The sequence below is a fragment of the Scyliorhinus torazame genome, chromosome 5, assembly GCF_047496885.1.
Source record: "Scyliorhinus torazame isolate Kashiwa2021f chromosome 5, sScyTor2.1, whole genome shotgun sequence".
NCBI classification, from domain to species: Eukaryota; Metazoa; Chordata; class Chondrichthyes; order Carcharhiniformes; family Scyliorhinidae; genus Scyliorhinus; species Scyliorhinus torazame.
Window position 1 is genome coordinate 191,584,817 of NC_092711.1, and position 16,200 is coordinate 191,601,016.

The 16,200-nt window shown below is 46.2% G+C and overlaps 1 protein-coding gene across 1 annotated transcript in view; it reads right to left on the bottom strand.

Moving 5' to 3' along the window:
• Positions 1-1,654: 1,654 nt before the first annotated feature.
• Positions 1,655-16,200, bottom strand: part of LOC140418093 (uncharacterized) — a 143,795-nt gene continuing 129,249 nt past the window's right edge. Inside the window, exon 5 of the mRNA XM_072501514.1 lies at positions 1,655-2,531. Coding sequence (XP_072357615.1) covers positions 1,878-2,531 — 654 coding nt within the window. The 3' untranslated portion in view covers positions 1,655-1,877. The remainder of the gene's footprint in view (positions 2,532-16,200) is intronic.

Here is a 16,200-nt window from a genome sequence, read left to right on the forward strand (position 1 = left end):
GTTGGCAACCTGCAACTAGTGGGGTCCCTCAAGGATCAGTGTTGGGCCCGCAGTTGTTCACAATATACATAGACGATTTGGATTGGGGACCAAGTGCAATGTGTCAAAGTTTGCAGACAACACTAAGATGAGTGGTAAAGCAAAAAGGGCAGAGGATACCGGAAGTCTGCAGAAGGATTTGGATAGGTTAGGTGAATGGGCTAGGGTCTGGCAGATGGAATTCAATGTTGCCAAGTGTGAGGCTATCCATTTTGGGAGGAATAACAGCAGAATGGATTATTATTTAAATGGTAAGATGCTAAAACATGCTGCTGTGCAGAGGGACCTGGGTGTGCTGGTGCACGAGTCGCAAAAAGTTGGTGTGCAGGTGCAACAGGTGATTAAGAAGGCTGATCGAGTTTTGTCTTTCATTGCTGGAGGGATGGAGTTCAAGACTAGTGAGGTTATGCTGCAATTGTATAGGGTGTTGGTGAGGCTGCATATGGAGTACTGTGTTCAGTTTTGGTCTCCTTACCTGAGAAAGGACATATTGGCACTGGAGGGAGTGCAGAGGAGATTCACTAGGTTGATCCCAGAGTTGAGGGGATTAGATTATGACGAGAGGTTGAGTAGACTGGGACTGTACTCATTGGAGTTTAGAAGGATGCTGGGGGATCTTATTGAGACATATAAAATTATGAAGGGAATAGATAGGATAGATGCGGGCAGGTTGTTTCCGCTGGTCGGGGAAAGCAGAACTAGGGGGCATAGCCTCAAAATAAGGGGAGGTAGATTTAGGACGGAGTGTAGGAGGAACGTCTTCACCCAAAGGGTTGTGAATCTCTGGAATTCCTTGCCCAGTGAAGCAGTTGAGGCTCTTTCTTTAAACGTTTTTAAGAAAAAGATAGATGCCTTTCTGAAGAATAAAGGGATTCGGGGATATGGTGTACGGGCCGGAGAGTGGAGCTGAGTCCACAAAGATCAGCCATGATCTCATTAAATGGCGGAGCAGGCTCGAGGGGCCAGATGGCCTACTCCTGTTCCTAGTTCTTATGACTTTGGAGAGGAAAAGGGCATTGGAGATGGGGTGGTAAGTTTTAGGGCGGGATATATTCGTGGATCTAAAGGACAGTACCAGGACAGTACATGGCGGCACGGTAGCACAGTGGCTAGCGCTGTTGCTTCAAAGTGCCAGGACCTGGGTTCGATTCCCGGCTTGGGTCGCTGTCTGTGCGGAGCTTGCACGTTCTTCCTGTGACTGCATGGGTTTCGCCGGGTGCTCCAGTTTCCTCCCACAAGTTCCGAAAAACGTGCTTGTTAGGTGAATTGGACTTTCTGAATTCTCCCTCAGTTTACCCGAACAGGCGACGGAGTGGCAACTAGGGGCTTTTCACAGTAACGTCATTGCAGTGTTAATGTAAGCCTACTTGTGACAAACTGGAGAAAGATGGGGTTCAGGGCTAAGACAACGGGAAACTTTAGAGACAGTTTCACTCGGTGGGCTTGTGGAAACTAAGGTAGCAGCTGGTTGGATTGTCTCAATCTTAGTGACAAAGAAGCTCCATAAGCTCCTCACACTTCTTGTTGGAGGTGAGGGTGGAAGAGACAGGGGAGAGGGAGAGAACTTCAAAACAAACTTGTGTTTGAGATATTAAAAAAGGTCAGACCCTCTGTATTTAATATAAACCTGATTTATTTGAATTTTATGCAGAACATTAAACACTGTAACTGGGCTGGAGATTATGAACATCCGCAGAAATAGATCCCAGTGAACAAGGTTCTGTCCTAGATGTGATGTGATTAACAGCAAAATCCAAGAACCTCTGAACTCAGTGGTGTCACAAAAGATGTGATAACTGAGTCAATTCCTTCCCTCACTGGGAGCAGGTGAACGGTCTCTACCCAATGTGAATTTCCTGGTGTACGGTGAGTTGAGGCGACCACCTGAATCCGCTCCCGCAGTGAGAGCACCTGAACGGTTTCTCATCAGTGTGAACACGTTGATGGGACATCAGTTCCTTGGAACTTTTAAAGCACTTCCCACAGTCTGGGCATTTAAAAGGTCTCTCATCAGTGTGAACTAGCCGATGTTTCAGCAGGTTGGATGACTGAGTAAATCGCTTCCCACACTCAGAGCAGGTGAATGGCCTCTCCCCAGTGTGAATTTCCTGGTGAGCAGTGAGTTGCGATGACCACCTGAACCCGGTCCCACAGTGAGAGCACCTGAACGGTCTCTCGTCAGTGTGAACACGTTGATGGTGCATCAGTTCCTCTGAACTTTTAAAGCACTTCCAACAGTTGTGACATTTAAAAGATCTGTCGTCAGTGTGAACATCTTGGTGTCTCAGCAGGTTGGATGATCGCGTGAATCCCTTCCCACACTTGGAGCAAATGAATGGTCTCTCCCCAGTGTGACTGCGGCGATGGGTTTCCAGCACAGATGGGTAATTGAATCCCATCGCACAGTCCCCACATTTCCACTGTCTCACCTCGGTGTCATCAGAGTTTTTCTGGCCATTTTCGAAGGCAGGTCCTGATGAAATTGAGAAACTCTGTCAGATCCTGATGTGATATTTGTTTTTAGTTTCCCAACTGCAAATCGTCGCCTTCTAATGCCCTGTGAAACTGATCTGAAACAGAAAAAAGGGAGTGAGCGAGAACCTACAAATACACAAAGGCAGGTTGTGAAATTGTGAATTGTGAATGAATCTAGTAATTTGTGGGGCCAGCACTAGGAAAAAGTGAGCATGAAAGCTGCTGAATTGTAAAAACCCAACTGGTTCACTAATGTCCTTTAGGGAACGGAAACTGCCACCCGGTCTGGACCTACACAAGACTCTGTCCTCTATGACAGGAAAGAGAGAGGTGAAGGAGAGGAATTTTATGTAAGATCAGCTTGATCAGAACTTTGACAGACTCTCCCAAATTTTGAACCTCCACAGCTGGAAGGAACAAAGTAGCAGGTGGATGTGAACACCATCACCTCCATGGCCCTCTCCAAGTTACACACTGTCCTGACTTGTCTGACATCCAGCACTGGATGAACAGAAATTTCCTCCATTTAATCACTCTGTGGGACTGAAGCCATTATCTTCAGTCCCCGCTACAGACCCCAACATTTAGCCACCAACTACCTTTAGACTTAACTATCCTAACACACTCTCGGTTGGTCTCCCACCCGCCCCCCCCCCCCCTGTAATCTTTAGCTCATCCAAAACTCTGCTGCCTGTGTGTTTACTCACACCAAGTCTTGTTCACCCATCACCTCTGTGTTCACGGACCTACAGACAGCCTTGGAGAACCATCAAAATATTAAAATTCTCATCCTTATTTTCCAGCCTCTTGAACATGCCTGATTTTAATCGCTAGCCCATTGGTGGTCGTTCTTTCATTTGCCTGGGCCAGAAGCTCCATAATTTCCTCCTTAAACCTCTCCACCTCATTTTAAAAACAGCTTCTTCCTCGCTAATACCAAACTCCTAAATTACCCTCTTATGGACTGGTCTGATCTCTTCACATATCTTCTCTACTGAGTAGTACTACACTCCCGTATGCTTCACCCGATGCCCCTGTCTTGGTATTTACATTGTGTATTATGTTTACCTTATTTTTCGTGTATGGAACGATCTGTCTGGACTGTATGCAGAACAATACTTTTCACTGTACCTCGGTACACATGACAATAAACAAATCCAATCCAATCCTCCTTTAAGATTCTCCTTAAAATCTCCTTCTTTGACCAAGCTTTTGGTCACCTGCCCTAATATCTCCTTTTGTGGCTTTGTCAAATGTTACTTCTCTGAAATAAATTGGAAATTTTTATTATGTGAAATATAAATACAAATTATTGTCACCGACTTGCACATATATTGTTTTGTCTTATCAATAAGACATTGTAACTCAAAGTGTGAAGCAGTATGATGAACAAGTTGTTCCCATTCTGTCACATTTAAAAAAAAATTTAGAGTATCCAATTATTTTTTTCCACTTAAGGGGCAATTTAGCGTGGCCAATCCACATAACCTGCACATCTTCGGGTTGTGGGGGTGAAACCTATGCAGACACGGGAGAATGTGCAAACTCCACACGGACAGTGACCTGGAGCCGCGATTTAACCCGGGTCCTCAGTGCCCTAGGCATCAGTGCTAACTACTGTGCCACTCGCATTCCCATTCTGTCACTGAGAAACATTTCCCCCTCATAAACATAGCGAACGTTCATATGCTATACTGCACTTGCCCCCCAATAAAGAAAGGTTGAATTCAGATTGATCAGTTACAGTCAATATGGTTTTGTTCAGAAAAGATTGTATCTTACTAACTTAATAGAATTTTTGAGGAAGTAATCAGGAGGATTAATGAGGGGTAGTGTGGTTGGCCATTGTCACATCGACTTCAGTAAAGCAGGTCCCAACTGCTACCTTCAATGATCTATGCACTCAGGTCCCTCTGCTGCTTGACACATTTAAGAATTTTACTCCTTATTTTATATTGTTTCTCCATGATCTTTCAAGCAAAATGCATCACCTCACACTTTTCCTCATTAAACTTCATTGGCCATCTATCTGCCCACTCCAGCAACCTAACTGTCCTCTTCACAGTTTACAATACTTCCAAGTTTTATGTTATCCGCAAACTTTGAAACTGTCCCCTGCACACCAAGATCTAGAGCATTAATATATATCCGGAGAAGCATGGGGCTCAATACCAACTGCTGGGGAACACCACTACAAACCTTTCTCCAGCATGAAAAATATTTCTACTTCCTAATATTCTGTCAATCTTTTGTCGACATTGCAGCTGTCCATTTTATTCCACAAGCTATAACTTTTTCACAAGTCTACTGCATGGCATCGTATTGAATATCTTGTGAAAGTCCATGTACAACACATCAAAAGCATTACCCTCATTCATAGAATCATAGAATTTACAGTGCAGGAGGCCATTCGGCCCATCGAGTCTGCACCGGCTCTGGGAAAGAGCACCCTACTTAACAAAGAACAAAGAACAAAGAAATGTACAGCACATGAACAGGCCCTTCGGCCCTCCAAGCCCGTGCCGACCATGCTGCCCGACTAAACTACAATCTTCTACACTTAAGCCCACGCCTCCACCATATCCCCATAACCCAGTAACCCCACCTAACCCTTTTTGGACACTAAGTGCAATTTATCATGGCCAATCCACCTAACCTGCACATCTTTGGACTGTGGGCGGAAACCCACGCAGGCAAGGGGGGGAAAGCACAGACTCCGCACAGACAGCAACCCAAACTGGGAATCGAACCTGGGACCCTGGCGCTGTGAAGCAACATTACTAACCACTGTGCTACCGTGCCACCCTCGTGCTCACTAGTCCCTTGGTTTTCTAGAGTCTTTTAGGACAATTTCAGTATCTTCCTCTGTGAAGACAGACACACATTGTTTAGTTTCTCTGCCATTTCCTTATTCCCCATTATAAACTCTCCAATCTCTGCCTGGAATGGACCCACATTGGTCTTTGCCAATCTTTTCCTTTTCACATACCTATAGGAGCTTTTCCAGTCAGTTTTTATGTTTGCACCAATTTGCTCTCATATTCTATTTTCTCTTCATCTGTCTCTTGATCCTCCTTTGCTGAATTTTAAATCCAGTTCCCAATCCTCAGGCTCACTACTATTTTGGCCACTTTATGAGCCTCTTCCTTTGATCTAATGGAATCTTTAACTTTCCTTGTTAGCCACGGTTGCATCACTTTACCTGTCTCAGATTCCCTGACAGAGAAAAAGAGAGAGCGAAATGCAGTCCTGGGTGTAATTGAGAGCAGAGACAATAACAGCAGAATCCAACCCCTGTAATCAATTGTGAACTTGTTGGTGTCTCAGCAGGGACGAGGAAAGACAGAATCCCTTCCCACACTGAGAGCAGGTGAACGGCCTCTCCCCAGTGTGGACTCGCTGGTGTGTCTGCAGGCAGCTGGACTCAGTGAATCCCATCACACATTGAGAGCAGGTGAATGGCCTCTCCCCAGCGTGAACTTGCTGGTGTATCTTCAGGATGGATAACTGAGTGAATCTCTCCCCATACTGAGAGCAGGTGAACGACCTCTCCCCAGTGTGAATGCGTTGATGAACCTCCAGCTCCGATGGCATTGTATTCCTTCCCACAGTCCCCACATTTCCACCGTTTCTTCCTGTGTTGGGTCTCCTTGAGTCTCTTCAGGTCAGACAATCAGTTGAGGCCTCGTCCACTCACTGAACACGTGTACGGTCTCTCCCCGCTGTGAATGGTGCAATATTATTTCAGGCTGTGTAACTGGTTAAAGCTCTTTCCACAGTCAGTGCCATGGAACACTCTCACTCGTGTGTGTGTGTGTGTCTCGGTGCTTTTCCAGTCACACTGATGTTTCAAATCTTTTGAAGCCAACAGGTCGGGTAAACATTTCTTCTTCTAGATTTAATGGCCGCCAAACCGAATGGCTCTGTCAGATCTAGACGTGATATTTGAGATTTCGGTCTGTAAATTCTATCCTTTTAACATCCTGTGAAAGGAGTTTACAAAAGACATCACTGTCAGTACAGGATAGAAATTCAAAACAGATTATTTTAATTTCTCTGGAACATTCTTTCCTCTCTCGTTCCCCAAAAGCTGTAAATCTCCATCCCACACACTCTCCCTCCAGTCTCACTCTGCTGTATCTAATATTCACCCTCCCAATTCTCCTGAAGGTGCTGATTCAGCCTGATTGACAGATCCATGCTCACTGCTTCCTGTCCAGTATGTGGAGAAGCCGGCGTTATACTGGGGTGAGCACAGTAAGAAGTCTTACAACACCAGGTTAAAGTCCAACAGATTTGTTTCGAATCACTAGCTTTCGGAGCACTGCTCCTTCCTCAGGTGAATGAAGAGGTAGGTTCCAGAAACATATATAGAGACAAAGTCAAAGATGCAAGATGACACTTTGAATGCGAGTCTTTGCAGGTAATTAAGTCTTTACAGGTCCAGACAGAGCAACTGGAGAGAGGGATAATCACAGGTTAGAGGTGTTAATTGTCTCAAGCCAGGACAGTTGGTAGGATTTTGCAAGCCCAGGCCAGATAGTGGGAGGTGAATGTAATGTGACATGAATCCAAAGTCCCGGTTGAGGCTGTACTCACATGTGCGGAACTTGGCTATCAGTTTCTGCTCGGCGATTCTGCATTATCGCGCGTCCTGAAGGCTATCTTGGAGAACGCTTACCCGAAGATCAGAGGCTGAATGCCCTTGACTGCTGAAGTGTTCCCCGACTGGAAGGGAACATTCCTATCTGGCGATAGTTGCGCGATGTCCGTTCATCCATTGTCGCAGCGTCTGCATGGTCTCGCCAATGTACCACGCTTCGGGACATCCTTTCCTGCAGCGTATGAGGTAGACAACGTTTTTCCGAGTCACACGGGTATGTACCACGTACCTGGTGGGTGGTGTTCTCACATGTAATGGTGGTACCCATGTCGATGATCTGGCACGTCTTGCAGAGATTGCCATGGCAGGGTTGTGTGCTGTCGTGGTCACTGTTCTGAAGGCTGGGTAGTTTGCTGCAAACAATGGTCTGTTTGAGGTTGTGCGGTTGTTTCAAGGCAAGTAGTGGGAGTGTGGGGATGACCTTGGCAAGATGTTTGTCTTCATCGATGACGTGTTGAGGGCTGCGAAGAAGATGTGGTAGTTTTTCCGCTCCGGGAAAGTTCTGTACGACGAAGGGTTCTCTGTCGGTTGTGTCCCGTGTTTGTCTTCTGAGGATGTCGGTGCGGTTTTTTGCTGTGGCGCGTGGGAACTGTCGATCGATGAGTTGAACACCATATCCCGTTCGTACAAGGGTATCTTTCAGCATCTGTAGCTGTCTGTTATGCTCCTCCTCGTCTGAGCAGATCCAGCGTTTACGGGGGGGCTTGGCTTGTTTAGGGTGGAAGCTGGTGAAGTGGAGAATCGTGAGGTAAAGCGCTGAGATGACCGTCCTTGATGGAGATGAGCGTGTCCAAGAACGTAACCGATTCTGGAGAGTAGTCCACGGTGGGCCGATTGTGGGATGCAACTTATTGATGTCATCATGTAGTCGTCCCGTGGGTCCAAAGGAAAAAATTGTCATCGATGCATCTGGTGTATAACATCGGTTGAAGGTCCTGTGCAGTAAGGAGGTCTTGCTCAAACTTGTGCATGAAGATGTTGGCATACTGAGGTGCGTATTTGGTCCCCACGGCTGTTCAGTGTGTCTGGGTGAAGAACTTGTTGTCGAAGGTGAAGACATTGTGATCCAGAATGAAGCATATGAGTTGCAGAATTGCGCCTGGAGATTGGCAGTTGTCGGTGTTGCAGCAATGCCATCGTCATGGGGGATGCTGGTGTAGAGTGTCGAGACGCCATTGTGACTAGGAATGTTCCTGGTTCAACTGGTCCATGGGTGCTGAGTTTCTTCTTTTCGGGAGGGTTTAAACTAGTTCAGCAGGGGGATGGGAACCTGAATTGTAGCTCCAGGGTACAGGGGTTTGAGAGTAGTGAGGTCATGAGTAAGGTTTCAAGGCCGCAGGAGTGTATCGGTAAGCAGGAAACTGGTTTGAAGCGTGTCAACTTCAACACCAGGAGCATCCGGAATAAGGTGGGTGAACTTGCAGCATGGGTTGGTACCTGGGACTTCGATGTTGTGGCCATTTTGGAGACATGGATGGAGCAGGGACAGGAATGGTTGTTGCAGGTTCCGGGGTTTAGATATTTCAGTAAGCTCAGGGAAGGTGGTAAAAGGGGGAGGTGTGGCATTGTTAGTCAATGACATTATTACGGTGGTAGAATGGACGTTTGATTAAACTCATCTACTGAGGTAGTATGGGCTGAGGTTAGAAACAGGAAAGGAGAGGTCACCCTGTTGGGAGTTTTCTATAGGCCTCCGAAGAGTTTCAGAGATGGTGATAGTGACCATAATTCGATTACATTTACTTTAGCGATGTGAAGGGATAGGTATATACTGCAGGGCAAGAGTTATATCTGGGGGAACGGCAATTATGATGCAATTCGGCAAGACGTAGGATGCATAGGATGGGGAAGGAAACTGCAGGGGATGGACACAATTGAATGTGGAGCTTGTTCAAGGAATAGCTACTGCGTGTCCTTGATAAGTATGTGCTTGTCAGGCAGGGAGGAAGTGGTCGAGCGAGGGAACCGTGGTTTACTGAAGTAGTTGAGTCACTTGTCAAGAGGAAGAAGGAGGCTTATGTAACGATGAGACATGAAGGTTCAGTTAGGGCACTTGAGAGTTACAAGTTAGCCAGGAAGGACCTAAAGAGAGAGCTAAGAAGAGCCAGGAGGGGGCATGAGAAGTCTTTGGCAGGTAGGAAAACACTAAAGCTTTCTCTAGGTATGTCAGGAATAAAAGAATGACTAGGGTAAGAGTAGAGCCAGTCAAGGACAGTAATGGGAGGTTGTGCGTCGAGTCCGAGGAGATAGCAGAGGCGCTCAATGAATATTTTTCGTCAGTATTCCCACAGGAAAAAGACAATGTTGTCGAGGAGAATACTGAGATACAGGCTACTAGACTAGACGGGATTGAGGTTCATAAGGAGGAGATGTTAGCAATTCTGGAAAGTGTGACAATAGATAAGTCCCCTGGGCCAGATGTGATTTATCCTAGGATTCTCTGGGAAGCTAGGGAGGAGATTGCAGAGCCTTTGGCTTTGACCTTTATGTTGTCATTGTCTACAGGAATAGTGCCAGAGGATAGTTGTCCACTTGTTCAAGAAGGAGAGTAGAGACAACCCAGGTAACTATAGACCAGTAAGCCTCACTTCTGTTGTGGACAAAATCTTGGAAAGGATTATAAGAGATAGGATTTATAATCATCTAGAAATGAATAATTTGATTAGGGATAGTCAACATGGTTTTGTGAAGTGTAGGCCGTGCCTCACAAACTTTATTGAGTTCTTTGAGGTGACCAAACAGGTGGACGAAGGTAAAGCAGTTGATGTGGTGTATATGGATTTCAGTAAAGCGTTTGATAAGGTTCCCCATGGTAGGCTATTGCAGAAAATACGGAGGCATGGGATTGAGGGTGATTTAGCGGTTTGGATCAGAAATTGGCGAACTGTAAGACAGAGGGTGGTGGTTGATGGGAAATGTTCAGCCTGGAATTCAGTTACTAGTGGTGTACCTCAAGGATCTGTTTTGGGGCCACTGCTGTTTGTCATTTTTATAAATGACCTGGAGGAGGAAGTAGAAGGATGGGTGAGTACATTTGCGGATGACACTAAAGTCGGTGGAGATGTGGACAGTGCGGAAGGATGTTGTGGTTACAGAGGGACTTAGATAAGCTGCAGAGCTGGGCTGAGAGGTGGCAAATGGAGTTTAATGCAGAAAAGTGTGAGGTGATTCATTTTGGAAGGAGTAACAGGAATACAGAGTACTGGGCTAATGATAAGATTCTTGGTAGTGTGGATGAGCAGAGAGATCTCGGGGTCCATGTACATAGATCCCTGAAAGTTGCCACCCAGGTTGATAGGGTTGTTAAGAAGGCATACGGTGTGTTAGCTTTTATTGGTAGAGGGATTGAGTTTTGGAGCCATGAGGTCATGTTGTAGCTGTACAAAACTCTGGTGCAGCTGCATTTGGAGTATTGCGTGCAGTTCTGGTCGCCGCATTATAGGAAGGATGTGGAAGCATTGGAAAGGATACAGAGATTTACCAGGATGTTGCCTGGTATGGAGGGAAGATCTTATGAGGAAAGGCTGAGGGATTTGAGGCTGTTTTAGTTAGAGAGAAGAAGGTTAAGAGGTGACTTAATAGAGGCATACAAGATGATCAGAGGATTAGATAGGGTGGACAGTGAGAGCCTTTTTCCTTGGATGGTGATGGCTAGCACGAGGGGACATAGCGTTAAATTGAGGGGAGATAGATATAGGACAGATGTCAGAGGTAGGTTCTTTACTCAGAGAGTAGTAAGGATGTGGAATGCCCTGCCTGCAACAGTAGTGGGCTCTCCAACATTAAGGGCACTTAAATGGTCATTATGGATAATGGAATAGTTTAGATGGGCTTTAGATTGGTTTCACAGGTCGGCGCAACATCGAGGGCCTGTACTGCGCTGTAATGTTCTATGTTCTGTAAGAAGTCCGTCTTTTCGCGACAGAAGCTGGGCATTCCTTGTACATTTTTGGGAGGCAGTAGAGATCTCCAATGCGGGGAATACGTGGGATTGGCCCGATTGAGGCAGTACTCATGTGTGTGGAACTCAAGTTCCACGCACACGAGTACGGCCTCAACCGAGACCTTGGATTCATATTGCATCGCATTTACCCCCCATCATCTGGCCTGGGCTTGCAAAATCCTACCAACTGTCCTGGCTTGAGACAATTCACACCTCTTTAACCTGTGATTGTCCCTCTCTCCAGTTGCTCCGTCTGGATCTGTAAAGACTTAATTCCTACAACGACTTGCATTCAAAGTATCATCTTGCATCTTTGACTGTGTCTGTATATATGTTTCTGGAACCCACCTCCTCATTCACCTGAGGAAGGAGCTGTGCTCCGAAAGCTCGTGATTCGAAACAAACCTGTTGGACTTTAACCTGGTATTCTTATTGTGCTCACTCCAGTCCAACGCCGGCATCTCGACATCATGGCTTCCTCATATGGTAAGCTCTTCATTCCAGGGATCATTCTTGCGAACATCCTCTGGACCTTTCCAAGGCCAGAACATGGCTTCCGAACTTCTGACTGAACCAGCGCATTAATCTTCAGAGAATCTTGAATTAGGACTCCTAAGTCCGTTGTTCTTCTCATTTCCTCAGCCTTTTCCCATTTAGAAAATAGTCTGTGCCTCCATTCTTCCTACCAAAGTGCATAACCTCACATTTTTCCACAATGTATCCCATCTGCCACTTCTTTGCCCACTCTCCTAGCCTGTCCAAGTCCTTCTGTAGTCTCCCTGCTTCCTCAATACTACCCGTCCCTCGACATATCTTTGTATCATCTGCAAACTTAACAACAGTGCCTTCAGTTCCTTCTTCCAGATCATTAATGTATATTTCTGGAACATACCTCTGCATTCACCTAAGGAAGGAGCAGTGCTCTGAAAGTTAGTGTTTGAAACAAACCTGATGGACTTTAACCTGGTGTTGTAAGACTTCTTACTGTGTTCACCCCAGTCCAACGCCAGCATCTTCACATCATAAATGCACCTGGCAAGGTAACACGGTGGTGCAGTGCTTAGCACTGGGACTGCTGTGCTGAGGACCCGGGTTCGAATCCCGGCCCTGGGTCACTGTCCGTGTGGAGTTTGTACATTCTCCCTGTGTCTGCATGGGTTTCACCCCACAACCCAAAAGATGTGCAGGTTAGGTGGATTGGCCACGATAAAATAAATTAATGCACCTGGTTCAAACAAAAGTCCATGCACAAACTTTATTCTCCAGCTCTGTTCGCCTGCATTGACCTTGTGGATATAACTGATTCTGGACCCTCTTCAACTTAGTTTTCCCTTTCTGAACCTCTTTAGAAATCCTATTTAGGATATGCTTGCAATCCTTAATGAATACTTTGTATCGGTATCCACCAGGGAAAAGGATAAGACGGATGTTGAGGTCAGGGATAGATGTGTGAACGGTCTTGAGAACGTCAATATATCAAAGGAGGAAGTGTTGAGTATCCTAAATTGCATTAAGGTTCACAAATTTCCGGGCTGGATAGGATCTTTCCCAGGTTACTGCGGCAGCCAAGGGAGAAATCGCTGGGGCCTTAACAGATATCTTCACATCTTCTTTGACCACAGGCGAGGTTTCAGAGGATTGGAGAATAGCCAATGTTATTTCCTTGTTTAAGAAAGGAAGTAGGGATAATCCGGCAAATTATAGGCCGGTGAGCCTGACATCAGCGGTGCGGAAGCTTTTGGAAAAGATACTGAGGGACTGGATATATGCACATTTGGAGGAAATGGATGAATTACTGACAGGCAGCATGGTTTTGTTCGGGGAAGGAGAACTGGCTTGGTTAAATCCTGCCAGTGGCCAGGGACAGCAGGGTGTGACTGCAAGTCAGGCAGGTAAAGGGAACCAGCAGTCAGGAACTCACGAGCCTCACCCTTGACTCTGTCCAACAGGTATGAGGCACTTACTCCCTGTGTGGATGGCGAACAGGGCTGTAGGAAGGATGAGTCAGCTGACCAAGGCACCATGGTTCAGCAGGCCATTCAAGGGGAGGGAGTAAATAGGCAAGTTGTAGTTGTAGGGGATTCTATTATCAGGGGGATAGATAGTATCCTTTGTGAGCAGGTAAAGAGTCCCGCATGGTATGTTGCCTGCCCGGTGCTAGGGTGCGGGACATCTCTGACCGGCTTGAAAGGATACTGGAGAGGGAGGGGGAGGATCCAGTTGTTGTGGTCCATGTCGGTACCAACAATATAGGCAAGTCTAGGAAAGAGGACCTGTTTAGAGATTATAAAGAGCTAGGATTCAAATTAAAAAACAGGTCCTCAAGGGTCATAATCTCCGGATTACTGCCCGAGCCACGTGAAAATTGGCATAGGGAGGCAAGAATCAGGGAAGTTAACACGTGGCTGAAAGAGTGGTGTGGGAAAGAGGGGTTCCTTTTCATGGGACACTGGCATCAGTTTTGGGACATGGGGGACCTATACCGTTGGGATGGTCTCCACCTGAACCGAGCTGGGACCAGTGTTCTGGCGAAAAGAATAAATAGGGTGGTCAATAGGACTTTAAACTAAAGATGGGGGGGGGAAGGGAAAGTCAGGGAACCAAGAGGTGAAGTAATCAGTGGGAAGCGTAGCTGCTTAGGAATACAAAAAAGCACGAAAAGACAAAATTCAGGAGAGGTTACGATAGTCCCCATCCCACAAAATATGACACAGTGTATGGAAAGGCTCAGTAAACCAAGGTTCACCACACTAAGAAAACAAAAAGGGACGGTCAATAGACAATTAAAGGTGCTATATTTAAATGCGCGCAGTGTACGGAACAAGATAGATGAGCTTGTGGCCCAGATTGTGACTGGCAGGTATGATGTGGTAGGCATCACAGAGACATGGTTGCAGGGGGTTCAGGACTGGCATTTAAACATCCAGGGATTCACAACCTATCGAAAAGACAGGGAGGTGAGCAGAGGGGGCGGGGTTGCCTTGTTAATTAGGAATGAAATTAAATCAATAGCACTAAATGACATAGGGTCAGATGATGTGGAGTCTGTGTGGGTAGAGTTGAGGAACCACAAAGGCAAAAAAACCATAATGGGAGTTATGTACAGGCCTCCTAACAGTGGTCAGGACCGGGGGCACAAAATGCACCACGAAATAGAAAGTGCATGTCAGAAAGGCAAGGTCACAGTGATCATGGGGGACTTCAATATGCAGGTGGACTGGGTAAATAATGCTGCCAGTGGACCCAAGGAAAGGGAATTCATTGAATGTTTACAGGAGGGCTTTTTGGAAAAGCTTGTGATGGAGCCCACGAGGGAACAGGCCATTCTGGACTTAGTGTTATGTAATGAGCCAGACTTGATTAAAGATCTTAAAGTAAGGGAGCACTTAGGAGGCAGTGATCATAATATGGTAGAATTCAATCTCCAATTTGAAAGAAAGAAGGTAGAATCAGACGTAAAGGTGTTACAGTTAAATAAAGGTACCTACAGGGGCATGAGGGAGGAACTGACGAAAATCGACTGGGAGCAGAGCCTAGTGGGAAAGACAGTAGAACAGCAATGGCAGGAGTTTCTGGGAGTAATTGAGGACACAGTGCAGAGGTTCATCCCAAAGAAAAGAAAGGTTATCAGAGGGGAGATTAGGCAGCCATGGCTGACAAAGGAAGTTAGGGAATGCATCAAAGCAAAAGGAAGAAGGAAGCCTATGTGAAGATGAGGTGTGAAGTTTCAGTTGGGGCGATGGATAGTTACAAGGTAGCGAGGAAGGATCTAAAGAGAGAGCTAAGACGAGCAAGGAGGGGATATGAGAAGTATTTGGCAGGAAGGATCAAGGAAAACCCAAAAGCTTTCTATAGGTATGTCAGGAATAAGCGAATGACTAGGGAAAGAGTAGGACCAGTCAAGGACAGGGATGGGAAGTTGTGTGTAGAGTCTGAAGAGATAGGCGAGATACTAAATGAATATTTTTCGTCAGTATTCACTCAGGAAAAAGATAATGTTATGGAGGAGAATGCTGAGCTCCAGGTAAATAGATTAGATGGCATTGAGGTACGGAGGGAAGAGGTGTTGGCAATTCTGGACAGGCTGAAAATAGATAAGTCCCCGGGACCTGATGGGATTTATCCTAGGATTCTCTGGGAGGCCAGGGAAGAGATTGCTGGACCATTGGCTTTGATTTTTATGTCATCATTGGCTACAGGAATAGTGCCAGAGGACTGGAGGTCAGCAAATGTGGTCCCTTTGTTCAAAAAGGGGAGCAAAGAACAACAAAGAACAAAGAAATGTACAGCACAGGAACAGGCCCTTCGGCCCTCCAAGCCCGTGCCGACCATACTGCCCGACTAAACTACAATCTTCTACACTTCCTGGGTCCGTATCCTTCTATTCCCATCCTATTCATATATTTGTCAAGATGCCCCTTAAATGTCCCTATCGTCCCTGCTTCCACTACCTCCTCCGGTAGTGAGTTCCAGGCACCCACTACCCTCTGCGTAAAAAACTTGCCTCGTACATCTACTCTAAACTTTGCCCCTCTCACCTTAAACCTATGCCCCCTAGTAATTGACCCCTCTACCCTGGGGAAAAGCCTCTGACTATCCACTCTGTCTATGCCCCTCATAATTTTGTATACCTCTATCAGGTCGCCCCTCAACCTCCTTCGTTCCAGTGAGAACAAACCGAGTTTATTCAATCGCTCCTCATAGCTTATGCCCTCCATACCAGGCAACATTCTGGTAAATCTCTTCTGCACCCTCTCTAAAGCCTCCACATCCTTCTGGTAGTGTGGCGACCAGAATTGAACACTATACTCCAAGTGTGGCCTAACTAAGGTTCTATACAGCTGCAACATGACTTGCCAATTCTTATACTCAATGCCCCGGCAAATGAAGGCAAGCATGCCGTTTGCCTTCTTGACTACCTTCTCCACCTGTGTTGCCCCTTTCAATGACCTGTGGACCTGTACTCCTAGATCTCTTTGACTTTCAATACTCTTGAGGGTTCTACCATTCACTGTATATTCCCTACCTGCATTAGCCCTTCCAAAATGCATTACCTCACATTTGTCCGGATTAAACTCCA